Source organism: Photinus pyralis, unplaced genomic scaffold (genome assembly GCF_008802855.1).
Source record: "Photinus pyralis isolate 1611_PpyrPB1 unplaced genomic scaffold, Ppyr1.3 Ppyr1.4_LG10, whole genome shotgun sequence".
NCBI lineage: Eukaryota > Metazoa > Arthropoda > Insecta > Coleoptera > Lampyridae > Photinus > Photinus pyralis.
The window spans coordinates 3,831,724-3,859,499 of record NW_022170250.1 but is presented as its reverse complement, the minus strand read 5'-3'; the positions used below and the strand labels follow the sequence as shown (position 1 = coordinate 3,859,499).

At 40.1% G+C, this 27,776-nt stretch overlaps 4 protein-coding genes across 5 annotated transcripts; 1 reads left to right on the top strand and 3 right to left on the bottom strand.

Moving 5' to 3' along the window:
- Positions 1 to 2,947: 2,947 nt before the first annotated feature.
- LOC116161613 (facilitated trehalose transporter Tret1-like) lies at positions 2,948 to 9,470 on the bottom strand. 2 transcript variants are annotated; one of them, XM_031475016.1, is made up of 3 exons: positions 9,328 to 9,470; positions 4,387 to 4,500; positions 2,948 to 4,337 (listed from the first exon to the last, which is right to left on the bottom strand). In XM_031475016.1, the coding sequence occupies exons 2-3, from the start codon at positions 4,466 to 4,468 to the stop codon at positions 3,019 to 3,021; spliced, it is 1,401 nt and encodes a 466-aa protein (XP_031330876.1). In that variant the 5' UTR covers positions 4,469 to 4,500; positions 9,328 to 9,470; the 3' UTR covers positions 2,948 to 3,018. The 2 variants fall into 2 exon arrangements, with proteins under 2 accessions (XP_031330876.1, XP_031330875.1); XM_031475015.1 differs by lacking the exon at positions 9,328 to 9,470 and adding an exon at positions 5,721 to 5,966.
- A 1,836-nt stretch (positions 9,471 to 11,306) lies between these two features.
- On the top strand, positions 11,307 to 13,277 carry LOC116161914 (facilitated trehalose transporter Tret1-like). The gene is made up of 3 exons (XM_031475411.1): positions 11,307 to 11,640; positions 11,724 to 11,852; positions 11,899 to 13,277. Exons 2-3 carry the CDS (start codon positions 11,786 to 11,788, stop codon positions 13,227 to 13,229), a joined length of 1,398 nt encoding a protein of 465 aa, XP_031331271.1. The 5' UTR covers positions 11,307 to 11,640; positions 11,724 to 11,785; the 3' UTR covers positions 13,230 to 13,277.
- Positions 13,278 to 17,337: 4,060 nt separating this feature from the next.
- Positions 17,338 to 20,159, bottom strand: LOC116161696 (insulin-like growth factor-binding protein complex acid labile subunit). The gene is made up of 2 exons (XM_031475137.1): positions 20,136 to 20,159; positions 17,338 to 19,830 (listed from the first exon to the last, which is right to left on the bottom strand). The coding sequence occupies exon 2, from the start codon at positions 19,824 to 19,826 to the stop codon at positions 17,388 to 17,390; it is 2,439 nt and encodes an 812-aa protein (XP_031330997.1). The 5' UTR covers positions 19,827 to 19,830; positions 20,136 to 20,159; the 3' UTR covers positions 17,338 to 17,387.
- Positions 20,160 to 26,584: 6,425 nt separating this feature from the next.
- LOC116162180 lies at positions 26,585 to 27,659 on the bottom strand. Its single transcript, XM_031475725.1, has one exon. It carries the CDS (start codon positions 27,624 to 27,626, stop codon positions 26,604 to 26,606), a length of 1,023 nt encoding a protein of 340 aa, XP_031331585.1. The 5' UTR covers positions 27,627 to 27,659; the 3' UTR covers positions 26,585 to 26,603.
- Positions 27,660 to 27,776: the final 117 nt, after the last annotated feature.

The following is a 27,776-nucleotide window of genomic DNA, read 5'->3' as shown; positions in this document are numbered from 1 at the left end:
TATGGTAATTGTGAGCTAGCTAGGAAGGAGTCCGTGAATAATTTATTTTTTATTTTTTTTTGTGCTCCAAGGTCACAGCAATACATTTTCACTTTTCTAGTAAAGTATAAATCGCAATGTGGTATTTTTGCGTCTATAATACATTTTTGTTAAAAACGTATTGCCAAGTGTTCTTTCTTTTATCGTGCTGATTGTTTGTAATTCCTTTTTTGGTTTGTTTGGTAGAAAAAAGAGTGGTTCTATGTGGAGATATTTTTTCCGTCTAAATTAAATACTTTTTTGTTGGTTTTCTATCTATCAGGAAAGCATAATCACCTAAGAGGTATGCCTCAGATCTTACTGAATCTTTTTATACGTTTACGTGTGGTTCATTTTTGACCTCACTAGCAGTTGCAGTAAAATGTTCTGTGATTCTCAGAACCAAAGACGGGGTTCTTCTCGAGCCTCACTGTCACTTGCAACGGTCCTAATGCAGTTCAAAATTATTTTAAAAAAACTATGGATGGTGAGAATAAAATTAAAATACGGTTAATTACAAAAGCAAAATAATCTCGCCAGTCAAATTTAATGTAAATTACGTTAGCAGTTCGCATATCGGACGACAAGAACGTTTATATTTGATTCTAAAGACTACTCGCAAATATATCTAATTGAATTAATTAATGTTAATTGAAAAGAATTTACCTTGTAGTGTTTCGATAGTGGGCTCGCAGTGAATATAATTAACGAATGTTTTATTTATTTATTATTGTGCTGAGAGACCGTACTTGTCAGAGTTTATATATGAATTTAACATAAATAATATAAGACACTATACACTTACATATAAGAGACATAGAACACATTTGCAGATTTAAAATGACACGATTACAAGAAAACAAAATGTAAAATTTACGAGATCAGGTGACTAGACTATGAATTCTTCTACCGAGGAAAAAACATGTACCACTAAAAATGATTTTAAATTATTTCTGAAATTGTTATACGGCAATTGTCTGACATTGCACACTTCTACTCAATATTTTTATTAATTAAATGTAAATTGAACATACCATGTAACTGAACATAAAGGGGTTATTATTCTACTCAATATTGCTCCTTTTCTAACGGGAATCTGAATTTCATTCAACTACTGCACCCCTTTTTAACTACGTAAGTTACTTCCTTACTCTACAATGAAAGGTTTCTAACTGCCTCCAGAGCGCTTTCTTTACAAGTTAAATATCCATTTTTTAAGAACAACATAAAACAATAGGCACTTTAAATTAATCACTTTGCTTACGTCTATATACTCAATATTTTTTAATTGGAAGTATCTTTCCAGGGAAACATAATAATCGAAGGGGTCTGTTTCATATCGTGTTGAATGTTATACGCTTTCGTTTTGTGATAGTAAAGTTAAGTACATACGAGGAGTTATTCTTGCGCTTATATTTATTTCTTTATGTATTTATTTATTATCCCTCTTGTTCGGGGCCCTCAACAGGCTTGCACCCAATTACATAGTGACCCGCATAATGGTTTATAGAGGTGCCTCTGCAGAAGGTCTTAAGTTGTTCTATACTACCCCGGTATTTACCTTACGAATTAGGTAAACTGCAGGAAAACCTAATTCGGAGTAGCCGGCAGAATGCTGGTAACTGGTCTAAGGAAACTGCCATCTGTCACAGATGAACAATTCTTAACTCAGTCCGGGTTCGAATACCCGGCCTCCCACTTTATAGCCTAACGCTCTACCATTGAACCAAAATATCGGTATTAATGATTTGTTATTGGGAAGTGCTCTTATCTACGGGAGAGCATATGCGAAATTTTGTTATGTATTTTGTTTTAAAAATATATACAAATATCAAAGATTTTTTGCTGAAGTTTTCTATTAGGAGAACAGCAGTAAAGACGTTTTCCTCATAGTGCGCAATATTGTTAGCAAAATACAATACGCGAAGAGGTTTATTTGCGTTTGTATTTATTGTTTTTGTGGGAAATATCTTCCAAATGTTCAGTATTTATCAGGAGAAACTAATCATCGAAGAGGCCTGCCTCATACAATGCGGGGATCTTTTCAATACATTTTCGATTTGTCTGGTAGTAACAAAATGCGCGAGTAGAAATTTTTGTGTCCGTATGTTGTAAATGTATTGTGTTTTTTATCTAACAGGAGAACATAATAAGCGAAGGGAACCGTCCCAGATCTCGAAGAATGTTTAATTAACCATTTTGGATTTGAATTCTAGTAAAATATAAATCGCAAGGAGGTATTTCTGCGTCGTGTTGTGGAAAACTAATTGTAAGTGCTTGTCGAGCTGTTTTATACCTATCAGGAGAGCATAGGAAGCGAAGAGGTTTTTTTCTTATTTTCAATTAGAAGAACCTGAACCTCTTGACGAATTATATTTCTTAACACTCAAATAGACCATTAATAAAAAATTCAATACAATATCAAGAAGACTTTTTTTCTCATACTATGTTCTCCTGTTAGATAGAGAACAATATTATGTTCTGCTGTCAAACAGAAACAGAAACTTCTCGCGCATTAACGACGTATGTGTAATCTTGTGTAATGCGCGAGAAGTTTCTGTTTCTGTTTGACAGCAGAACATAATATTGTTCTCTATCTAACAGGAGAACATAGTATGAGAAAAAAAGTCTTCTTGATATTGTATTGAATTTTTTATTAATGGTCTATTTGAGTCTTAAGAAATATAATTGGTCAAGAGGTTCAGGTTCTTTTTCCATCTATATTTAAGATTTTTAAAATTTACTGAAAATCTTTTGCAAATATTTTGTATCAAGAGAACAGAACAAGCCTCAATTCGTGCGGATTTTTCTTTCTTTCTGTTCTATTACTTATATGTATAGAATGATCCAAGTGGTATTCTTCTGCCATTACAGATTTTTTGTTAAGATAACAGGAGACCATAATAACCGAAGAGATCTCAGAAAGTGCTGAACTTCTAAAATATTTATTTATTGAGATCCAAATGTCATAAATAAAATACATGCAAATTTAAAATTTCTCTACGTCTTACTATTTAAAATTCGTTGAATCTCCTCTAAAGTTCTCCCTCTTGTTTCTGGAACGCACAAGTAGCAAAATATTGTCGCGATGAGGCACGAACAGGTAAAAAACATAAATGGGACGTACATTGAGAAATTGGTAACGAGAAGCTGAAGCAGTTTTGGTACAATGATCATATTCACAGCTTGGTAGGAACTCGCGATGAACACTGCGTAATTTTTGATGCCTGGCGAGAAGAGTTCGCCAATCATCAAAAACGGCATGCGTGACAATCCGGCGGACAAGAAGATGATGTAGCATAACATGCCGAGGAGTGGCACCCAGGAGATGTGCGAGACGCCCAAGGCTGTTTCGTCTTTGACGTAAAAGAAGATGGCCTCCATTAGCAAGGATATGGCGCAGCCAAAACTGGAGATGATCATCATGGTCCTTCTGCTGTAGTTACCGACCACCGAGGACGCAGATACTGTCAGGAGAAATAATACTGAGAAGAAGATTATGGAAGATACCTCGGCTGATAGCGATGTGCCTCCGGCCAGCTGGAAAAGGTACTGTGCGTATGTGACGAATCCCGGCAATCCGCTATACTCCACAAATGTAAAGAGTGCCATTACGATCCACAAGGCTTTCCGGTTGGTGGCGTTGCGAAACAAATCTGAAAAGACGCCCGACTCCGAACTTTTTGCTTCAATATCTTTTTTTATAGCGGAGAACTCTTCCCGAACGTCTTTCTTCCATCGGAAACGCCGCAGGGCGGACATTGCCTCGTTGTCTCTCCCTCTCATGATCAAAAAGTATGGAGATTCCGGAACGACCATCGTAAACAAAATTTGTAGCACCGGAGGAATGAGAAAGATGTACGCAGTCGACACAATATCACAGTAAACCCCCACGACCACGACGCTTAAGTGCCCGAAGAAGATCGCGCACATCAGCATGTTGCCCCACTTCCCTCTAACTAGCGGCGTCGTAATCTCGCCAATATACACGGTCGACGTACAGACGGTCACGGCGTCCGAAATTCCGTTGAACGCGCGCGAAATGTAGATCGGAACGATGCTCTGCGCCGTCGCGATCAGAAGCCAGCTGATTATGTGAGGCACCGCCATAAAACCGATCAGGTGCTTTCGTCCGATGATCTTCATCGCGTTTCCGACGACAAACGAGAATATGATCGTAAATATCGGCGTTATCACGGAGAAGTACGACGCCTCGTCCAGGGTTATGGGCCCGATGTACGACGAGTTGAGGAGCAGTTTCGGCACGGACGGCGATAGCCACGCGAGATGAGCGCCGGCGGAAAAACCGCCGAGGGATGCTGTAACGACTGGGTCAGATTGATGACTATCGGTTAGTGGGCTACTCGCCTGTTAATATTCCGCAAATTTGCACGAAGTCTTTGCCTTTGGTGGTTTTTGGTATGAGTCTTTCGATGGTGATGTCAAGCATTGTCGGTCGAATTGCAGTCTTGGTGTCAAAATCTGAAAGTGCAAAAATTAAACTACCTCAAAACATGTACCGGGTGACCCAATAAGACTGTTCCTCGGCCATATCACGGGAACCGTTCGTCGTATGACTTAGGGGTAAAAAAGTTATTGGGTAAATCGGTTATGAAGAATCGCTGGAAAATATTTTCAAGTTCTAAAAATGACCACCAGAGGGCGTAACTGCCATTTTAAATTTTAAAATCGCATTTTCTTTAAATGCTGATATTATTTTATAATGCATCGTGTTTCATTTGTTTAATTTTCAAATGCCTACCTAAAAGTGTAGGGTCCTTTTCCAAACAATCTTTCGCGCCATCGACAAATACCGGAAATACGTCAAACAAGATACAATTTAAGTATTTTTATTAATTAATCACATTTTCCCAATATTTGAGGTTAGGAACGAGATTTTGAAAAACGGTTTTCACTGGCCGCTTTGGGTTTTATTTGGCAACTTTTTCATAAAGAAAACGTCATATTCCATTTGATTTTTTTAGGATTTTGGATCATAGTGTCAAAACTAGCCCCCTGGCGGAGAAGGATTCAACTAAATTAACTATATTTTGGTTGATTCTTGTTGTTGTTGCCCAAGGAATGCCCGTCAAACGGTTAACGGTTGCAGGTTATTGCAAAAACAATTGAACGCCCCAAGCCATCTTCGTTTTTGAAATAACTGAGTTTTTGTTTCTATGAAAATGATAGATAAACTGGTTCGCCCTCTGTTGGTCATTTCTAGAACTTGAAAATATTTTCCAGCGATTCTTCGTGACCGATTTACCCAATAATTTTTTTTACTCCTAAGCCATATGACGAACAGTTCTCGAGATATGGCCGAGGAACAGTCTTATTGGGTCACCCGGTACTTTTTTGAGTAACTCCGGAAGGAAGATTTTCTGATAGATTTTTTTGGGAGGTGAAGACATCTGCTCTGGTTGCTTTGATGTGGTGGACCTAGTTCAGAAACCATTTTCGAAATACCTACTGAAAAACTTTTTTCGGTATACAGAGTGAGTCAAAAAAATAAATTACGCTTGGAAAATTAATGGCGATATTTTAATATAGCGCCTTTGGGCGACGGTGGTAATGCAACGGCATGCAAAAAAAGGAGATAAACAATTTAGAAATATTTATATGATTGAAAAAATAAATTGGTCAACGAACCTTGTCTAACGGAAATGTGGGAATGGGGCATTTTAAAACCTACAATTATCTACCTTCATGTTCCTCTTTATCGAAATTGTCATTGTCACAAGCACTTTTGTGGTCGTGTTCATCTTTCACAATGATCAGTTCGACACTCACTTCCGCTTCGTCACAAGTGTAAACTTTCTTCGATTCTGGTGATCGCATTTCTAACCGCCAGACAACATAACCTACTCTACACAAACGAGGAATTTAGTACAAACTTATCTTATCGATGTATGAGCAATTGAGCATTTCACTTCACATGAGAGTATGGATATTTCTCGTGACATTGAATAACAATTGGGTATTACGACATCGTTACTTTGTAGTTGTTTTTGTTTGGTGCATTTACGCGCTTTATTCTTTAGGCCTTTTTTAATTTTTCAATCAAGATTTTGTCAAGAGCACATGTGTATAAATAGTCAGAAAAATGAAACGAGTAAATATTGAAGTACGAGGCCCCCTTTGGGACCGAGTATTTTAGCCTCCGAGTCAAGTAATGTCATTTTACTGACGAGTTTTGTATTAAATGTTACATTACATTACAAAATTTCAATTTTCGTATAGAACTTTTGAGTAATGTCAATCTGCCATTGGTGCCAAAAGACATTACCATTACCCCTGCGAGCATCATTCAAGGGCGACGTTAACATTAGCTATAATAGGTCTTGCCATTCTTCCTAAAATTCAACCAACTTCCAAGAGAGCTACAGTTTTTGCAGAATCTTCGGTACTTAGACAGGCATCAGAAGAAGAATAACAACGGGAAGTGTTGCAAAAATTAATTTAAGGTCAAATAAGCAAACATACTATTTTTAGCGGTCATAAATGTTGACGTGTAAAGGCCGATTCACATTATCGGTCACGTCACGGTCAGATGAATTAGTGTACCGTGTATTTCTTATGAACATGTCTGACCTGGCCGATAATGGGAATTTGCCTTTAGGGTAGAGCAATGTTTTTGACAACAATGGTATACAGCATGGTATATTTATCCATGTTTTCTTTCTTGTTAGATAATTAATTAATTGTCCAGACAATTCATTTTGCCTTTGTGGGTACTTTCCTCCAACAAAGCGTTATCGAGATATTCGCTCCGAAAATCAGTTCTTGAGATATAAGGATTTATTTATATCCGATCACGATAATGAGTTGAGGAGGAGGCTATGGTTTGTAGAAATTAATTCCTTTCGTTGAGACCTTTCATTAGAGTACCACGAAGGATAAAACCAGTTTCTTTCATCCCCCCCCCCTCTAGAAAGTATAGGGCGATAGTTAGTAGAAAACATGCATTTTGTTGAGACCTTTAATTGGAATACCATGAAAGATAAAATTAATTTCTACACCCTCTTTCCTCCCCGCGGCCACCTACTCATCTCGGCAACGAAGCGCGCAGGAAAGTTATAGCTTGTACATACAAACCAATTCACTTCGGTGAGACCTTTCATTAGAATACCATGAAGGGTAGAACTTGCGTTACCCCCCCCCCCCCCACACCATTTACTTGGCATCACTAAAGGCATGCGTATGCAGATTCTGAGACCAATTGAGGGTTGTCGCATGTAAAAATTATGCACGTTATACATTCAAAAACAGCATCTCAGGAAATAATTTAGGGGGGGGGGGGCTATGACCATTCCTCTAAAAGTATTTCAGAGCCGCAGAAGTGGGTCTGGACGGACGGACGGACAATACCACATTTTTTTTAATTTTGAAAAAAACGTGCTAAAAAAGATGTAGGCCAATTGTAACTGCCAAGGATTTCTTTGAAATACCTCAAAGTAGTAAGTTACAGTTTCCTACCCTCCTTTACGACTCACCGCTAGAGCGAGCCACCGTCGGGCGCCTCGTTATAGGTTAATAAATAGATTTGCAGGTTAGAAGCCATTCAAACATGTAAAGGATATGGAAATTGGCGCAAAATGCCGAATTATTGATATATCAGCGTCAGTGGTACCAACTTTGGAGATCGAATTATGATCGAAACTTTCAAGTACGTAGGTACCGCTCCAACGTTACCATACATACGCGCTAGTTTTCTATTGCAGGTGTAGCGGGTTCGATTCCTAACGCACATAAAAAACTTCTTCTATAGCAATGACGTGATCGATGACGCGGCTCCAAGATGGCTGTTCCAAAATATCATCCAAGATGGCGGATGGAGCGAGACACGCAAACAGACGAACATCGGTTGCAATGGTGGATTTAAAATACTTAGTGACTAATAAAATTGCGAGCGGATCCAAGATGAAGCCTATCAACATGGCGGATTTAATGACTAATAAAATAGCGGGCAGATCCAAGATGGTGGATTTAGTGAGTAATAAAATGGAGGCCGATCCAAGACGGCGCTGAACAAAATGGCGGACAACACCGGTCATTGATATGTAACGTCACATGGGGCGGGCTCTAAAAACTCTTGGCCACAGGAAAGGGGCGTGCTCGCCTATTTTGTTCTTTTCATACAAATTCATTGTTGTGTAAGCACCAAAGGCATGCGCAAAAGGCACAAGTTAATTGCATACACTTTCTTGCCTATTATGTTCTACTGCCACGTTTTATTGCTTTCAAAAATAGTGGTATCGGGATCGGCAGTAGACACATTTTCACGTATTATTTTTTCTGGAAAGTATTGTGCTTTCCTATACAAAATCATCAGGAACACAGGAACGTTAGAAAGTGCAAAATTTTGTTCTCCTGCTACAGTTTCTTCTTCAAAAACGCTATATCCGTGTTAGCGAAACTGAAGAAAGTTCCCAGTGTATTTGTCGGCACTTTTCTGGTCGCCTGGTACAAAATTTCTCTAAAAAATATTATATCGCAGTATCATAGAAGTACCAAAAAGTGCAAAGCTTACTGATAGACACCTTCCTGACACAAACGTGTCTTTTAAAAATAATTAGTATTAGGATCGCGGAAGCGCAAGGAGGTGCACAATTTATTGGTAGACACCTTTTAAGTAATATATTAAGTCCGATACAATTTGTGCTTTAAAAAATAGTTGACAGGATCGCAGAAGTGTTAAATATGTTAAGTTACTTTTCTCTTTTAAAAAGAACTGTATTAGGATCACAGAAGCTGAAGAAGGAAGAAAATGGCATACACTTTTTCTCATTTCATGCTCTCCTTATAATTTTCTTAAACCATTCAGATTAGACGAGCGCGAGTAGGTGTGTAGCTCACCTATTGCGCTCTCTGATGCAATTATATCACAGGCATGCGAAACGTGGCAAAAATTATGATTTCCTGACACAAGCTTTTATGTTAAAAATGTATCCGTTTCACGATTGGAATTGATTGACCGACAGTTTTCCCCGTATTGTGCCTCGTCTGTAAGTTTCTCTTTTAAAAATATTGGTATCAGGATCACAGAAAGGTCATGACTGGCAGATATATATCACGTATACTTTCCTTATACCTACTACTGTTTAAAAAATAATGTATTGAGAGCATCGAGAAGCGAAGGGACACAATTTAGTGGCACACACCTTACGTGTTATGCTCTCCTGGTGGAAATTTCCCTTTTGTGCATTTTGTATGAGCGTAACAGAAGCTAAGTCTTCCTAGGAATTTTAATTAAAAAAATTGTGCAAATCTGCGAAATCTTTCTTAAATTGTTTTTGAACGATCACTTACCCCAGAAGTTGATCAGGACAGGACACTCGGTGAAAAGACTCGATCTGAGTTACCATGGGTAATTTTCCGAATGCAAATGTTTTTTTATAACTTTTTCCATTATTCATTGCTGATATGCAAAATATGCGTTCTTATGACTTAAAAACGTACCGAACCTTTGTCGTTGTCTATTTCGAATTAAAGATAATGATTTTAATTATCACATAATTAGTACTATATTAGCAATATCGAAGGTTGGCATTATTAGGTATGTACCTACAGTTAACAATTGAATTCAAGAGTACGTTTCAAATTCTTCATTTTTAATTATTTTCTGTTTCTTCGACTCACTTTTCGCAGTTGTTTCAGCTAGTCTTCGGATTCATAGTTTTTCGGCTTTCTCGCCGATCCAATAGTGTGTAACCGTTTAATGAGGTGACTTTTTTTTAGTCAAGTATAAGGAAATATACAGGGTGTTTCCATTAGATGGCTGTTTATTCCAAAATGTTATTATTTTTACCAGCGCGTCTGACGGGCGATAATACAATCTTAGTGTGTTTTACGTTACCAAAACAGGGGAAATGGTAAAAGGGATTCCGGCGGCATAGGAAAAATTAATATTTGAGAACTTCAGCTACGTTAAGTAATTATTGGATGTTTTTGGTTTCCTATGTTATTTTAAACCAACTGCAAGGTCGTGCAGTCTATTTCATTATCGCAGACCTCTTACGATTGGCCTGAAATTCCAGGTAACAATCTGGCAAATTAAGTAAGTGTAATTAACAGTAGGCAGCTAGTGCAATGAGTAGCAGTAAATCGCATCCGAATCAGTCGTGAACGGTTTTATTAGAAGGTCGTTTAATAGAGCTAAATACTAAAACCACTTGTAGATTTATATGATGATCGCAGGCCGTACAATTAAATAAATAAGTTTTAATTTTTCGACGTTATTATTAGATTATACTGTGTCGGCTGGGAAATCGTTGCTTCCTCCATGAAATGGTCGAATTTTATAAAATGTAAAGCGGTCAGTTAGAGGGGATCCTTTTGGATTTGGTGTTATCCGAATGTAAAATCAGTTACTGGCAATTTTCACTGTACATTTTACGACTTGATCACCGTCTCGTTAACTTTCATCTTTTTTCCACTAGTCATAAAGACGGCATTGTCTACTTTTCCGGCATGTGATTTCCCGTAGCTCCCGATAATTAATTTATACTTAGAAAAATTCGTCCCAAAATGGCTGCTCATCTGTTCTACCAATAGCGTTGATTTCTTTTTACCAATCTGATCTTCCGGAGAGCGATTTACCAGAAACCTCTAGGCCAGCATTTCTCATAATTGAAGATTTTAATGAGTCGGACGATCACGTACATCCCATTAATTTTATCTTATGCCGCGACAGACTGGCGCTTTTTAGTTTTATCACGCAATTTTTCTTCGAGTGAGACCACCCTGTATGTTTTTAATACTCAATCCAAAAAATTCGTACAAACTCCTGAAATTTAACTCTCGACATAAACTCCTGGATGAAATTACCCTTAAAACTATTTCAACTACTAAAATCATATTAAATTCGCACGGGCCGTGCGTAATTTGAAGCAGCAGAAAATGGGCTTGTGATGTTACATATCTGGTAGTTTTATGAATTGAACAGTTACCGCTATAAACTGTGCGCAAAGGCGCAAGCATTACGCCACTGGGCATGTAGTTGGCGGGAATCTAAAAAAATTAAATTTGCACAAGAACGGCGCATAAGAGAAAGAAGAGGAGTAGAGGTAGTCGGCTTGCCTTGTTTGACATTGCACAATTGTAAATGAAATAACGGTTAATTAAGGGCCGTAAGTACGGCTTTGCTTATTTGCTATAGATAGGGCTAGATCAGTTATGGGGGTTATTTGTTAGGTGTAGGTTGAAGGGTGTTTATACAATTTAGGGTATTTTGTGTACGTTGAACACCTCATTTACGATTTTATTATCAGCTTGTGCGATGAAACATTCGATTGTGTTTTTTTTATGTGGAGGCGAATTTATTCTTTTACTAATTGCTAATGCATTTGTTGAAAGATAGCATACTTGGTTTTTGAGTCGAAATTCAAGGACCAATTCTCAGGTCTCCTACTAGAGTGATTTCAAAAGTGACAGGATTTGGAAACAGAGTGCACGTCCCATACAAGAAAACATTTACTAATGGGCGGTATGAAATTCGCCGGATGTGCGAGGTGAGGCGGCGCAGTCCATATAAAGCAAACGAGATTTTACAGAAACGGTTCAGATTATGATGCTGTCACTGTTCAGATGTTTCTATGAAACTAAAACTAATATTAACGTTAGGTAATTCCATTATCTTTTATCTTATCTTAATTATTCATACAAATCCCAAAGCAAATCAGTTGGTGTACTGTGTGTTTTTATAGGAAATTGAATGTGGTTTCTCCAAATCCGTAGATTGATAAAGGCCAATTGAAATAACGATCTGATGGAGAGGGTAATACCAAAAAGTGGCCGAACGAAAATTTTCGTGCAAATTTACGCCATCATGGCAGGTAAGTGACAAGGACAAAAATCGTCATTTATCCTTTGCTCCAACAGTGTCTGTTGGATCATTTTCGACGGGGGCACAATTTGCGTGGCCCTCTCCGTCGGTACCGCAACTCCTTCTGAACACCTCCTACATCGGACGGATTACCATGGAGCAGGCATCCTATTTTTCCATACTACCTCCGATTGTCGTTATAATCTCCTCGTTTTTCATCGGAAACGCGATGAGATTTATCGGCAGAGAGTACATAATGGGATTTTTAGCGGTGCCCCACGTCGTCCACTGGATTGTGATCGCGAACGCTACGAACCTAATCACGGTCTACGTCGCGCGAGCCATTAGCGGAGTATCGGACGCCATATGCTACTCCACCATAGCGGTGTACGTGGGTGAAATAACAACACCGCACGTGCGAGGCACGTGGGGGAACTCAATGATGTGCGCCATTTTATTGGGTCACTTGTCCGTCGCCGCCGTCGGCGCCTACCAAGACATTGTAACCACCGCTTACATCTTCACCGTGCCACCCCTACTCTACGCACTGCTCATAATCTTCATCCCAGAATCCCCGTACTTTCTGATAATGACAGGTCGTAATGAGGAAGCGAAGATCGCTTTGCAGTGGCTCAGATGGCAGCAGAACGTCGACGATGAGTATTTGGTACTAGTGAAGAACGTACAGGAACAGGTTATGGCACCGGGGCAGTTTGGAGATCTGTTTCGTGACGCGGTAAATCGGAAGGCGCTACTGGTCAATGTTGGTCTTCGTATTTGCCAGCAGTTTAGTGGGTTTTCTGCGTTCGTTATCTACGTGCAGATCATATTTGAACTTGCCACGGACAAGTCGGTTTCGGCGGAAATGTCGACGGTAATAGTCTACTCGGTCCTATTCCTTCTCTCCGTACTCGCCACGTCCGCGATCACCCGTTGCGGAAGGCGAACCATGCTGACGATCTCCAGCGTGGGCTGCTCCGGTTCTTTGCTGGCCAACGCCGTCTACTTCTACATCGCCGACGAAACCGGCGCTAACCTGTCGCAGCTCGGCTGGTTGCCGCTACTCTTCATGGCCAGTTACATGGCGTTTTTGGCGACTGGTTTGTCACCGCTTCCCTCTTTAATGACGGGCGAACTATTCGCGACAAGCATCAAAAGTCACGCCATGTTCGTCTCGACGATTGCCAGAGGCGTGGCCCTAATCATCGCGCCCAAGATACTGCAGCTGCTCATCGGGCATCTTCCCATGTACTTTTCGTTTACGTTTTTCACACTTTCGTGCTTGGCCTCGGCGATATTCTGCTATCGCTGCGTTCCGGAGACGAAGGGCAAAACTTTACAGGAAATTCAAGATATTTTAAGAAAAAAGAGCTTCTGTCAGCCCTAACGTTTTTCCATAAAATTTAACAGAAAGTATAAAGAGATTGGAGTAGTAGCTAAACGCTAAATTCAAAGGCCTCGTGGATCCTTCGAAAAAATACATGGCCGTTTCCCTATACCTGTATATTTGACGTAGTTTTAATGCTTAAAATTTTCGTAATTTGTATAAACAAAAAATGCTTGGCCCCGATCTATAATATAGTTCCAGAAAGTAATAAATGAACGAAATGGATATTTCACTGGTAGAGAAAGCGTTCAGTAGGTAGTCAAGCATACCCGTTGATCGGGGAGAGATGTAAAAAGAACTTATTGGTGTAGTTGCTTGGCAATGGGGGCGCAAATGATGAAATAACTTAGCTGCAATGATTAATTAACCCATATTTTAATTTTATCAATTCATGAAGGTGAATTGAAACGTGTCGAAGAAAGTTCTAATGATTTGGGTGGGTTTTGGAATGTTTACTGCGGCTGACAGATCGCACGACATTTCGACTAGTTTTCGGTTGCGTGGGCAATCGGTGCCGAGTACCGTCATTTATGCGGTGGCTCGTAGGTAGATCGATAAAATGCCATTTGACTATTTTGGAACGCCCGCACGTTTTCTAATTGCCGAGGGAGATTGATTCTTCCATGACGCATTGATTGTAAAAGGTGGATTGCAAATGAAAAAGAGTTTATTCCAAAAAATATTAATTAAAAAATAAGCCTAATTGACAATTAACTGTTACGATATCTGTAATTTACCGTGTCTCTGTGCTACTTCAAATAAAAGAACGGACAGACGATGACCTCTAAAATTGTAACTTAAAATACTACAAGACACAACTTAAACATCTAGGAGGTCAGAGTCTGGGAGGTGAGTGGTACAATAAACAAATGTAATGATCACTGTCTCACTACAGTAATTACTTACAGTGTTTTAATTATAAGAGCTTAATTGTAACTGATGTGGCGCCAAAATTTGGTAGGGCGCCACAATCTGATCAGGTACCGCTTCGAAAAATACCCAGTTACGCCACTGCTTTTGAGGGCCTGGCTCTGACGATGGGCCCAGAAAGGGGTTGTTTGAATCATCTTCCATACAATTCCCGCAAGTGGGAATAGCGGCTTGCTCAGAGCTATTCCAGACTCCCCAGACCCCCGGGCGATCCGTCCTCTGCAATAGAGAGAGAGAGAAGAGGAACTGTGTGCCCTTCTTTGTTGGACGGTGTTGAACCCCTGAAGCTTTTAGGTAACATGGTTTTCCGGAAATCATCATCGACCATGCTGGATTATTCCATGCCCCCCCTCCCCCCAGACCCCGCGGTGCTCCATTCCCTGCAATAGCACGAAAAGAGGATCTCATAATCCTATCCGAAAAACTCATACGTGTCCTAATGGCTAAACGATTTGTGGAAGAAAGTGTTACCAATGAGCTTGGGGGATATGAAGGAACCCCCACTACACTCCCTTGCTAGGGAGTTTTACATACCCCCTAGACCCCTCGGTGCTCCATTTTCTGCAGTAGAGAGAGAGAGAGAGAAGAGGGTCTGATAATCCTACCCGAAATACTGTCATGCGTGTCCTAAAGGGTAAACGGTTTGTGGGAGAAAGTGCCACGGGGTGGAGGAGGGGGGTGTCTGGGGGTTACTCCATACCCACAGGACAATTCCATTTCCATTTTTAGAACACGACCATAAGAGTACTGATACGTATTAATGAGGAAAGGTTTTTCGAGTCCTTTTTTATTGGGTGGTGTCGGTATGGAATATCCCCCCCCCCACCGTATACGACAATTTCATTTCGATTTTCAGAACACGACCATAAGGGTACTGAGACGTACAGGGAAAGGGTTATCGAGTTCTTCTTTGATGGGTGGTGCTGGTGTTGAACCCCAGCCGTTTTTAACATAATTTTTCGGAAATGGTCATTGACATTTCGTTGCTGGGGAGTATTCTACACCCCCCAGACCTCCCGGTGCTCCGTTCTCTGCAGTAAATGGAGAAGAGAATCTGATAATACTACCCGATCAACTGTCATGTATGTTCTGGAATCTGAAAAGTGTGTGGAAGAAAGTGTTTCGGGGGGGGGGGGGCATCCCTCTCCCCCGTCCCAGTACACGACATTTCCATTTTCAGAACACAACCATAAAAGTGCTGAGACGTATTAATAGGAAAAGGATTATCGAGTCCTTTTTTGTTGAGTGCTGATGAACCCTCGCCACTTTTACCATAATTTTCCGGAAATAGTCATCGCCTTTTTTTCTTGTTGGGGCATTCCTTACCCCCCAGACCTTCCGGTACTTGCACCATTCTCTGCAGTAGAGAGAGAAGAGGATCTGATAATCCTACCCGATCATGCCTGTCCTGAAGGCTAAACAGTTTGTAGAGCAAAGTGTTTCAGAGGAGTATGGATCATTTTGAAACTTTATGGAATCTTCTTGGCAAACACTTTTATAACTTGCAATTCGTCTATTAGCACGTTCTAAGTAAATTCAGGAATCTAAGGAATGTGAGGAAGAATTTCGAGAAACGGGACTATCCAAAAATTTGAATACTTTGAAGAACATGGAGAAATTGAAAAATGCGAGGAAGTCCAAATAATCATCAACATTTGAAAACTCGTATGACAGCCGCATTGCTGCGGAAGACATAGATACCACTCGCACAGTACGGGCAGACTGACATCATCGAGATTTTGTTTGATTCGGATTCCTCGTGCTTCAAAACGCGTATTTCCGTCAAAAAAGTGGATTGTCATTTTTTACCCCAATGCAATACCTCCCTTACTATCGTGCGGGTGGTAATAAAAACCGAATTCCGTCAGCGCCAACACTCATTTGGAACCCTTCGCCGCGTTCTCCACTAACCGCAATCTACTATTCTTGTCTGCCGGCCAGGAAGACCGCAACGGAACCAACGTAAACTTGATGACTCGCGTCAAAGGTTTATAAGTGCTTACTAGACCTCTATAGCTTTGAAACAGCCTCATAAAACAATGGGAATGATCTGATGCACTCAATATGACAAAAATGCTCCTCTGCAATCAACTTAAATCTTTAATTGTTTCAGTCCAAAAGCGGGAAAGTTGATATCTATAACGCCTAACCACGCTGACGCAACGCTCATAAGGGAGAGCGGTCGCTATAGAGTAGTGTGTAAGCTCTGGGGGAGTTACAAAATTTTGGCAATGTCTTAGAAGATCTTTAGAACTGTAGAAAGTTCTTGAAAAGCACTTAAGAGGCTTTAGCGAGCAATACACTGCTGTGGATTCGGGCTTTCTTGAGACCTTGTAAATCGTTTCCGTAGATTTCCAGTCCATCTTTGCTGCAACATGTTGGCCGACTCTCCCACTCACGATACAGACAGACCGCCATCATCGAGATTTTGTTTGATTCGAATTCCTGGTGCTTCAAAACGTGTATTTCCGTCAAAGAAGTGGAGAGTGATCTTTTACCCCAATGCAATACCTCCCTTACTAACGTGCGGGTGGTAATAAAAACCGAATTCCGTCAGCGCCCACACTCATTTGGAACCCTTCGCCGCGTTCTCCACTAACCGCAATCTACTATTCTTGACTGCCGGCCAGGAAGACCGAAACGGAACCAACGTAAACTTGACGACTCGCATCAAAGGTTTATAAGTGCTTACTAGACCTCTATAGCTTTGAAAAAGCCTCATAAAACAATGGGAATGATCTGATGCACTCAATAATGACAAAAGTGCTCCTCTGCAATTGACTTAAATCTTTGTTTCAGTCCAAAAGCGGGAAAGTCGATATCTACAACGCCTAACCACGCTGACGCAACGCTCATAAGGGGGAGCGGTCGCTATTGAATAGTGTGTAAGCTCTGGGGGAGTTACAAAATTTTGGGAATGTCTTAAAAGTCCTTGAAAAGCACTTTAGAGAGCAATCAACTGCTGTGGATTCGGGCTTTCTTGAGCTTTAAAGGTCCTTACAAGACCTTGTAGATCGTTTCCGTAGATTTCCAGTCCACTAACAGAAGACCCAAGGATTGTCTCGACATCTTTGCTGCACCATGTTGGCCGACTCTCCTACTCACGATACTACGAAAAAGAACTACCTTCACTTTACAGAGTGTAAACACGGGGCACTCTGGATCCAAAAGTGAGAACTCAAAATCAAAAAATGTATTGGTCCATACAATTACATGCAATATTTACAATTAACCGTGTTTATTACACTGAGCATCGGCATCTCCTCGCGAAAGCGCGTCCCTAATCTTCTCCAGAACGTCTTCATCCAAGTTATTGCCATCAAGGTGGACCCTTTCAAGCGACTTCATCTTGTGCAAATCGTTCACTTCGACCTCCGCGAGGAGATTATGACTCAAATCCAGTATACGCAAAAATTCAAGCCGATCAAAGTCGAACCTTCTAATTTTGTTGTTACTCAAGTCGAGCTGTGTCAAATTCGCGATGCCGACAAACGCGTCCGGCTCGACGCTCGAAACGCTGCTGTTGTCGAGCGAGAGCACCTGCAGGCCGGGAACGTTCGGGAGGGTCTTCGCGTCGAAAACCTCGAAGTGATTGCCGCCCAAGTTGAGGTTGGTGAGTTTACGGAGCGGGCGCAGGAGATCGGTCGAGATGTCGCTGATGTTGTTGTAGGAGAGGTCGAGGTGCGCTAAAGCCGCGAGGTTGGCGAATTCTCCCGCTAGTTGGCCGAGTTTGTTTTTGCTCAGCGAGAGGAATTGGAGGGAGGAGGGCGCGCTACTGCGAATGCATCGCAGATCGTTGTCGCTGGCGTCGAGGTACTTTACGGTGGAGAACAGGTCTAGGTTTAGGCTTCTCAAGCTGTTCTGATGAAGGACCACGGTTTCCAAGTTGATCAGGTGACTGAGCGCTGCCAGTTCGATGCACTCAATGTGGTTCTCCATCACGTTGAGCTTCTCCAGGGCGTGGAGGTGGAGGAAGGTGGTGTTGCGTAAAACTGTCAGCTTATTCTTGTGCAGCTCTAGGTTTTTCAAGTTGGAGAGTCCACGGAAACAGTCTTCGGGTAAATCGGTGAGCTGATTGTTGGATAGGAAGAGGTAGTTGAGACTGTGCAGCTCCCGAAAGGTGTCGCTGTCGAGTGCGGAGAGGAGGTTGTTGTCGAGATCGAGGTAGGTGAGCGAGCCTAGGCCGTCGAAGAGCCCACTTGGAAGCGTTGTCAGGTTGTTGTGCGAGAGGAAAAGGGAGCCTAGCAGGTTTAGATCGCGGAAGCTACCCGGGGATATGCGCGAAATTTGGTTGTGTTGCAGGAACAGCTCTGAGAGACTGTGTAATTCCTTGAAGTAGTCCGACTCGATGACGCGCAAGTTGTTGAATCTCAACTTCAAGATGGATACCTCCTTGATGTCCTTGAATATTCCCGTTTCCAAGTCTGTTACGTTGTTGAAGCTGAGAGACAATTCTTTTAGATTGTGCAAGCCCATGAAGAGGTGGGTGTCAAAGTTGCGAATGAAATTGTGGCTCAGTTTCAAGAGAGATACGTTTTCCACGTCTTTAAAAGCGTTGAGCTCAATATTCGCTATGACGTTGCTTTGCAAGTTGAGGACCTGCAAATTGTGGAGGCCTCTCAAGAGTGTGCTCGTTACAAACTTAATTCTGTTGTGGGAGACCTCGAGGCTGCTCAACAACCCGTTCTCCCTGAAAATTTCCTCCGGCAACGTATGGATGCGATTATTGTTCAAGTTAAGATTCTTAAGCCTGCGCAACCCATTGAAAAGGTCACCACTGAGCTCCAACAGAAAGTTGTCTTCCAAATTGATCTCCTCCACTTCCAGAATGTCCCGAAAGGCTGCCCCCTGCAATTGAGCAATTTTATTTTTGGACAAGCGCAATGATCTCAAGCTGGTGTTGCGCAACGACAGATTCCCCAGGTCCTCGAGATCATTCTCGCTTAAATCCAGGGAGGCGAGAGCCGCTAGCCCCTCAAAAACAAATTGAGGCAACGACGTCAGCGAATTTTTATTCAAATTGAGCTCCTTCAAATGCTCCAGCCCTTTGAAGGTGTCATCTTCGAGCTTGACCAACTTATTACGTTGCAGATGCAGCGTCTCCAATGATCCAAGTGGATGAAGAGCGCCATTTTGCAACTCCCTGAGTTTGTTATCGTGTAAATCCAGGTACTTCAGTCGTGGGGCGTTTAGCACGTGAAGATTTTCTAGATCATTACCGTGCAAATCCAATCGGGAGAGTGTCGCCGAGAGTTTAGGGGAAGATCTCAGTTCGCTATGAGTAATTTGTAGCGTTTCCAGGGGCGTTTCGGAAAACGCATCAAAAACTCCCTCGTCCGCTACGCAACACTCGATCACCACCTCCGTCAGCAACTCCCTATTCACCTGAACACTGTGTAACTCAGACCTTTTAATTTCCAGCACCTTCAGATTGTCAAAGTTCCGGAGTAGACTTGGATCGGTAAAGTTTGTATTTTGGATGCTAACCTTTTCGACCATCTCCAAGGTCGCATTGTTCTCTGCCGCCCATGCTTCCAGCGCCGACGAACCCAGGCGCTCGCAAACCAGTCGGCTAGCGTCTTCCGTGTGGCATACGAAACCCCTGGAATTTGCCAGGAGCATCAGGTGAACCAGTGCCGTAAGTTTCCATCGGGACCAAGTTTCCATCTTTCTAAAAATAGAAAATTAATCACTGCTTCAGTTCGCGTGGACGGATTATGATTTGCCACACATCCAAAGATGATGCTTCCATATACGTCATCGGCTATTTTCGTCAGAGGAATCACTTACCCGTAAAAGGAAAAGACGGCAAAAAACGTTTAACGACAATTTTTAGATCGACTAAGCGTCATTGATAACTCGAAACATAAACTGATACATTCGAGGGATATCATCAACAAAATGCGTACCGAACGGTTGAGGAGGGGAGCGGTACGGATAAATCCGGATAAATTTATTTAGAACTAATCTACTTACTTGTTCAATGGGGACTTGTTTACCAGCTTAACTTCAATCGATTCGCTCGGTTAGCGTGTGCAGCATTGTTATAATCGACCCACTTATTTAGTATCTCTTTCTTTCACAAGGCGAAAAAGAAAATGTCGCCAAATTTCTATTGCGCTTTTTGTTTCACACAATTGAGCAAATTTTAGTGCATTTCTCAGAGAAAAACGAGGAGAAAAATTTGCTTAAAAAAACAGGCAAGGCGCTCTGGAGTTGAGATAATCTCCCACTCCACCAAAGGGAATTTATTTTAACGAGCAATTTATCGGGAAGTGGATCTCTCCGTCCTTAACGTCTACCAAGAACATTCCATTAAGGTTCAAACTGATTCTACCATTTTGAAAAAACATTTTTTGAAAATTCCAAGATCATTCCAAAAACTCCAAAATATATAAGAAATTTCTCATTAAATTCCAAAGAATTCTTTTTCCATTTTTCAATTTCTCTAGGACGCATCAAAGATTTCAAGTTTTTGGACGCACCCGTTTCTTCAAATTCATCCTCGCATTCTTCAGATTCTTGAATTTACTTAGGACGTCTTTATTGAAGAATTCCAAGGCTAGTAAAAAGGTGCTATTCCCAGAATATTCCACAAAGCTTAAAAGTGATTCTATAATTTTTAGAGAATTTTCTGAAAATTCCAAGGTCATTCCAAAAAAACTCCAAAATATACAGGGTGTAAATATGATGTAAATACAGAAGGGGCTAATTTTTTGTACTACCAACTAGGTCCGTGTATGCGCAACAGAAAATACCTCCTCGCATGCGAGTATTACGTTCTCCTGATACAAAAGTTTTAAATGTATATAATGTAATAAACGAAAATAAGGTCTTATCTTAAGTTTAATAAATCCTCATCAATTATCTCCTGCTATCCAGAAAGAAATCTGATGAAAAGATACTAACTCCCTTTATTTGGAGCAGAAACACCTCCTTGCACATCAGACAGGGGTGTGTATAATGCATTTGTTTTGAGCAAAGCAAGAAACCCCTCTTCGAATGTCTTGGTACCCAGAAAAATTTACAAAAACGTTCTAAGGGATTTTTCGTACATTGAAAGCAGAAATAGGGCATCGCATTTCGCCAAATTTTCATTGCTCTTTGAGTTTCACACAATTGAGCAAATTTTTGGGGCACTTCCCAGAGAAAAAAAAACCTCGGAAAGACGCTCTTGGATTGAGATATTCTCCCACACCCCCAAAAGGAAATTATTTTGGGGAAGAATTTATTGGAAAGTTGTTCTCTCCGCCCTTAAGAAATAATTCCAAGTATCTGCCAAGAACATTCCATAAAGGTTCAAACTGATTCTACAATTTAAAAAAAACATTTTTTGAAAATTCCAAGATCATTTCAAAACACTCCAAATTGTATAACAAATTTCCTATCAAAATTCTAAAGAATTCTTTTCCCTCTCGAGGACCCATCAAAGCTTTCAAGTTTTTATTATAATTGTTCGGATTCACCCGTTTCTTCAAATTTATCTTCGCATTCTTCAGATTCTTGAGTTTACTTAGGACGGCTTTATAGAAGAATTCCAAGAGTAAAAGGGGCTAAGTGTATTCCCAGAATCTTCCACAAAGCTTAAAAGTGATTCTATAATTTTCTCAAAATTCCAAGGTCATCCCAAAAAACTCCACAATATACAGGGTGTACATATGATGTAAATACAGAAAGGGCTAATTTTTTGGCTTGTTTTTGTACTACCTACTAGGTCCGTGTATGCGCAACAGAAAGCACCTCCTTGCATGCAAGTATTACGTTCTCCTGATACAGAAGTTTTAAATGTTAAGCGAAAAAAAGGTCTTATCTTAAGTTTGAAAATCCTCTTCATCAATTATCTCCTGCTGGCCAGAAAAGAATCTGATGAAAATATACCAACTCTCTTTATTTGAACCAGAAACACCCCCTTGCACATCAGACAGGGGTTTGTATAATGCACTTGTTTTGAGCAAATCAAGAAACCCCCTCGTCGAATGTCTTGGTACCCAGAAAAATTTACAAAAACGTTCTAAGGGATTTTTCGTACATTGAAGGCAGAAACAGGGCATCGCAATTAGCCAAATTTTCATTGCGCTTTGAGTTTCACACAATTGAGCACATTTTTGGGGCACTTCCCAGAGAAAAATTTGCTTAAAACCTCGGAAAGACGCTCTTGGGTTGAGATATTCTCCCACACCCCCAAAAGGAAATTATTTTGGGGAAGAATTTAGTGAGAAGTTGATCTCTCCGCCCTTAACAAATAATTCCGAGTGTCTGCCAAGAACATTCCATAAAGGTTCAAACTGATTCTACAATTTAAAAAAAAAAACAGTTTTTTGAAAATTCCAAGATCATTCCAAAAAACTCCAAAATGTATAACAAATTTCCTATCAAATTCTAAAGAATTCTTTTCCCTCTCCAGGACCCATCAAAGCTTTCAAGTTTTTGGACGCACCCATTTCCCAGAATATTCCAAAAAGCTTAAAAGTGATTCTATAATTTAGAGAAAATTTTTCTAAAATTCCATAGTCATTCCAAAAAAACTCCAAAATATACAGGGTGTAAGTATGATGTTAATACGGAAAAGGCTAATTTTTGTACTACCTACTAAATCCGTGTATGAGCAACAGAATACACCTCTTTAACACAACAGTGTTAAATGTTTAGCGAAAATAAGGTCTTATCTTAAGTTTAAAAAATCCTCCTCATCGATTATCTCCTGCTAGCCAGAAAAAATCTGATGAAAATATACAAACTCCCTTTATTTGGATCAGAAACGCCCCCTTGAACATCAGACAGGGATGTGTAAAATTTGTTTTGAGCAAAACAAGAAACCCCCTCGTCTAATGCTGGTATACTGTCTTGGTACCCAGAAAAATTTACAAAAACGTTCTAAGAGATTTTTCGTATATTGGAGGCTGAAACAGCGCACCGCATTTCGCCAAATTTTCATTGCTCTTTGAGTTTCACACAATTAAGCAAATTTTTGGGGCACTTCTCAGAGAAAAATTTGCTTGAGGTATTCTCCCAACTCCCCCAAAAGGAAATTATTTTGAGGAAGAATGTACCGGGAAGTGAATCTCTCCGCCCTTAACCAATAATTCCAAGCGTCTGCCAAGAATATTCCATAAAGGTTCAAACTGATTCTACAATTTTAAAAAACATTTTCTGAAAATTCCAAGATCATTCCAGAAAACTCCAAAATATATAAGAAACTTCCTATCAAATTCCAAAGAATTCTTTTCCCATTTTTCAATTTCTCCAGGACCCATCAAACCTTTCAAGTTTTTATTATAATTCTTCGGATTCACCTGTTTCTTCAAATTCATCCTCGCATTCTTCAGATTCTTGAATCTACATAGGACGTCCTTACAGAAGAATTCCAAGGGTTGTAAAAGGTGCTATTCCCAGAACGTTCCACAAAGCTTAAAGGTGATTCTATAATTTGAGAACATTTTCTGAAAATTTCAAGGTCATCCAAAGAAACCCAGAAAATTTACAAAAACGTTCTAAGAGATTTTTCGTATATTGGAGGCGGAAACACCGCACATTAAATCGAAAATAAAATTTGAGCTCAAAAGAATCCTCCTGATCGTCCTGGTGACCTTGGAGTGTAGGTCAAGGTAACGTGGCAGAGACCTTGACAATTAGGTTAAGGTGAAAGTTGATTGCCGCGTGGGCGGTGACCTTGGGAATTAGGTCAAGGTGAAAGTCATCGAGGTCATCCAATGTTAATGACCTCAATTGTGGTGTCAAATTACATTTGTAATGTCATCTAAGGTCGATGACTGGAATTGTGGCGTCAAAATACATTTTCAATTTCATTTTTGTGTTGTCAAATTACAATTTCAAGGTCATGGACAAGGACAAGGGAAATGACCTCATTTTTATGTGGTGTTTAATTAGATTCTTGAGGTGATCAAAGGTCAATGAACCCATTTTTTTTTGCGGTATCAAAATATATTTCCAAGGACATAGAAGGGTCAATAACCCTGTATTGCGCTCTCAAACTACATGTTCAGGGTAACTGAAAGCCAATGACAGTATTTTTATGTAGGGTGTCAGTCTACATTTTGAAGGTCGTAGAAGGGTAATGTTCTCATCTTTTGTGGTGTATAATTACATCTCAAGGTCAATGACGACTGGGTGGTGGCGTATTCCAAAGCGAAGTCAGGCCTGTTTTCTGCCACCCTTCAGAAGCAGATCTTCTAGTAGTGCTAGACTAGGGGGAAGCAAGTACCATTTTTGACGTACCCAAAATTTCAAAATCAAATGAATTCACGTTAATTCAAATTAATTCACGCTAATTCAAATTAATTCATGCTAATTCAAATTAATTCACTTTAACTCAAACTAATTCATATTAATTCAAATTAATTTACATTATTTTAAAGCAACTCACGTAAATTGAAGTTAATTCAAGCTAATTCACGTAAATACAGATTAATTCACTCTAAATCACATTAATTCACTGTAATTAAAATTCTTAATTTAGATTAATTTACATTGATTCAAATTAATTCACTTTAACTCAAACTAATTCATTTTAATTTAAATTATTTTAAAACAACTCACGTAAATTAAAGTTAATTCAAACTAATTAACGTAAATCCAAATTAATTCATTGTAATTCAAATTAATTCCCGTTAATTCAAATTATTTCACATTAATTTAAATTAATTCGCGTGAATTCAAATTATTTCACGTTACTTCAAATGAATTCACGTTTACTCACATTAATTCTCGTTAATTCTAATTAATTCACGCTAATTCAAATTAATTCATGTTAATTCAAAGGAATTCACCTTCATTCAAATTAATTTAAATTAATTCGCCTGAATTCAAATTATTTCAAGTTAATTCAAATGCACGTTTACTCACATTAATTCTCGTTAATTCTAATTAATTCACGTTAATTCAAATTAATTCATGTTAATTCTAATTAATTCACGTTGATTCAAATTATTTCATGTTCGTTGAAATGAATCCAAGTTAACTCACATTAATTCTCGTTAATTCTAATTAGTTCACGCTAATTCAAATTAATTCACGTTGATTCAAATTATTTCACATTAATTTAAATGATTCACGTGAATTCGAATTATTCCACATTAATTTAAATTAATTCGCGTGAATTCAAATTATTTCACGTTGCTTCAAATGAATTCACGTTTACTCACATTAATTCTCGTTAATTCTAATTAATTCACGCTAATTCAAATTAATTCATTTTAATTCAAAGTAATTCACTTTGATTCAAATTATTTCACATTAATTTAAATTAATTCGCGTGAATTCAAATTATTTCAAGTTAATTCAAATGAATTCACGTTTGCTCACATTATTTCTCGTTAATTCTAATTAATTAGTTCACGCTAATTCAAATTAATTCACGTTGATTCAAATTATTTCACATTAATTTAAATTAATTCACGTGAATTCAAATTATTTCACGTTGATTCAAATGAATTAAGGTTAACTCACATTAATTCTCGTTAATTCTAATTAATTCACGCTACTTGGGATTAATTCACGTTAATTTTAATTAATTCGCGTGAATTCAAATTATTTGACATTAGTAATTCTTTTTAATTCTAATTAATCACGCTAATTCAAGTTAATTCGCGTGAATTCAATTCAATTCAGAGGGGTGTACAACAAAAATTCAAAGTTGTTGTCCCCTAGGTTACAGGTCGCCAAGCCTCAACAACACACCAAACAACGCAAGCGTTTGTCCAAACCATCCACCTCCCGTGACCCAACCCTGATCCAGAGCCAGGCTGTTAGAGGTAGGCTGGGAGAAAAAGGGGCAGAAATCTGATGACCTAATACGGACTCAACCGCTGAGGAAGAAGGACAGACCACAACCCCAACCAAAAGGGGGTGTCAGTAAGGCCGGGGCACCCGTGCAGTAGCCACAAGCCAAAGCGCGACTCAAAGTAGCGACCATAGAATCAATGACCTTCTAGGTAGGCTAACGGTTAACCAGGCGGATATGCTACAAAATCACCTGACCAAGGTTCTTACTCTAGATAGTTGGCAACATCCCATAATTGTGGGGGGGGGGAGGGGTACACACACCTAAAGGTAGTGTAAGAATATACTGTCTGGGTCTCGTGGGAACGTGACGACCTGGTGGCTAAGAATTCCTGGGTAGCGGATGTCTCTTCCATAAAGCCGTCAAGGGAGACCGATAATTTTCGGCATTGAGGAAAAGGACCAGCCTAACGTAACCGTGAGGAGGGAGAGGAGGCTCAGTTATGGGTGGGTGAGGAAGGGAGGGGGGAGACAGAGATAGTGTGGCTGTACATAAGACATATGCTCTACTAGGGAGTGGCATCGCCCAACCACTAGCCAAATTTCCTTCTGTGTTCCTTGCCAAGTATCTGAGCCCATTGGGTTTATTTGGTTGGATCAACTTCACCGACTGAAAAATATCACCAAAGAGGTAACCTTTTATTATCAATCCCCTGTACAATACAAAGTACCTTTAAGGGAATCGTAACCTGGCAAGGAGAACTCACCAGGTTTCGAGTTTATCGACGGCCGTGCGTTGTAGCGCCTCTCGAAGTGATCGAGAAACTCGGCCCGTTTTGGTTTCACCTCATCTTCGGGGCGAAATTCTCGGGTAAGATAATCGGAGTGTTTAATTTGGTTCTGCAGTCTTTTTTGAAAATCTTCATCCGATTCCGAGGACCTACTCGGGTAGCCAACCTCTAACTTCTGTTCAGATCTTGGTGTTTCGCGAAGATCCGAATCGGAACTTTCTGCATTCCCATCCCCGCTCTCATTTTGTTCAGTTTGCTGCTCAGTTTGCTGGGCAGGTTGCTGAAAGCGTACGTTTTTCACCGACCGAAACCTCGCACTGCGCCTCGTGAAATGCTTGAGTTGTATGTCTTGAATTCGCCGCTGGACATCGTTCACAGTTAACAGAAACTTGTTCTTTCCCTCTTTGTGCTTCGAAGAACGCGTGTTTCTGTCCACATTGTATAGTAGATTGCTTCGCTGTTTGGCCGCTTCGAGTATTTGCTTTATCTTGCCCAGCTGCACGTTGCCAATATCGGCCTCCAAAGTGGCATCCTCCACTTCCTTCTGCAGCAAAATTGAATCGCTAAATCTCGGTGCGAAGTTTGGATCGTCGACCATAATCTGCTCGTACTTTCTTTGCAAATCGGAAATGTTCGGAGCAGTCTTCTGGCTCAATCCTGAAAATTTCCAGGTCGGTTCGTCGCACGGTATACTCACGGAAACGCTACGCAGGGGCTCTCGGATTAGTACTGGTTGTTTTCGGGTCGATTTGCTTTCGTGCCTGCCAGTCTTCCTATCGACTGTCGGCTTTGCCGCGTGTCGCATCTCACGCCGTTCATCTCTGCAATTTCCATCGGATGTAATCGCACGAACGCGAATCGTATTGGCCAAGTCTTTGTGTTGAGCCAAAATGGCGACATTCTTCTTATCCTCTGCCCTTCCTCTGTTTTTGAACATTTGAAGTGGTTCCACTATAGCCAAAGTTTACATTGACAGCCGATGTCATAAATTGGCAGGGTTGCCAAGCTTCCATGGCTAAATTCATATTGGAACCCTGGACCTTTGAAGATATCTATTAAAAAATCTCCCAAACCTTGGCAGTGTACC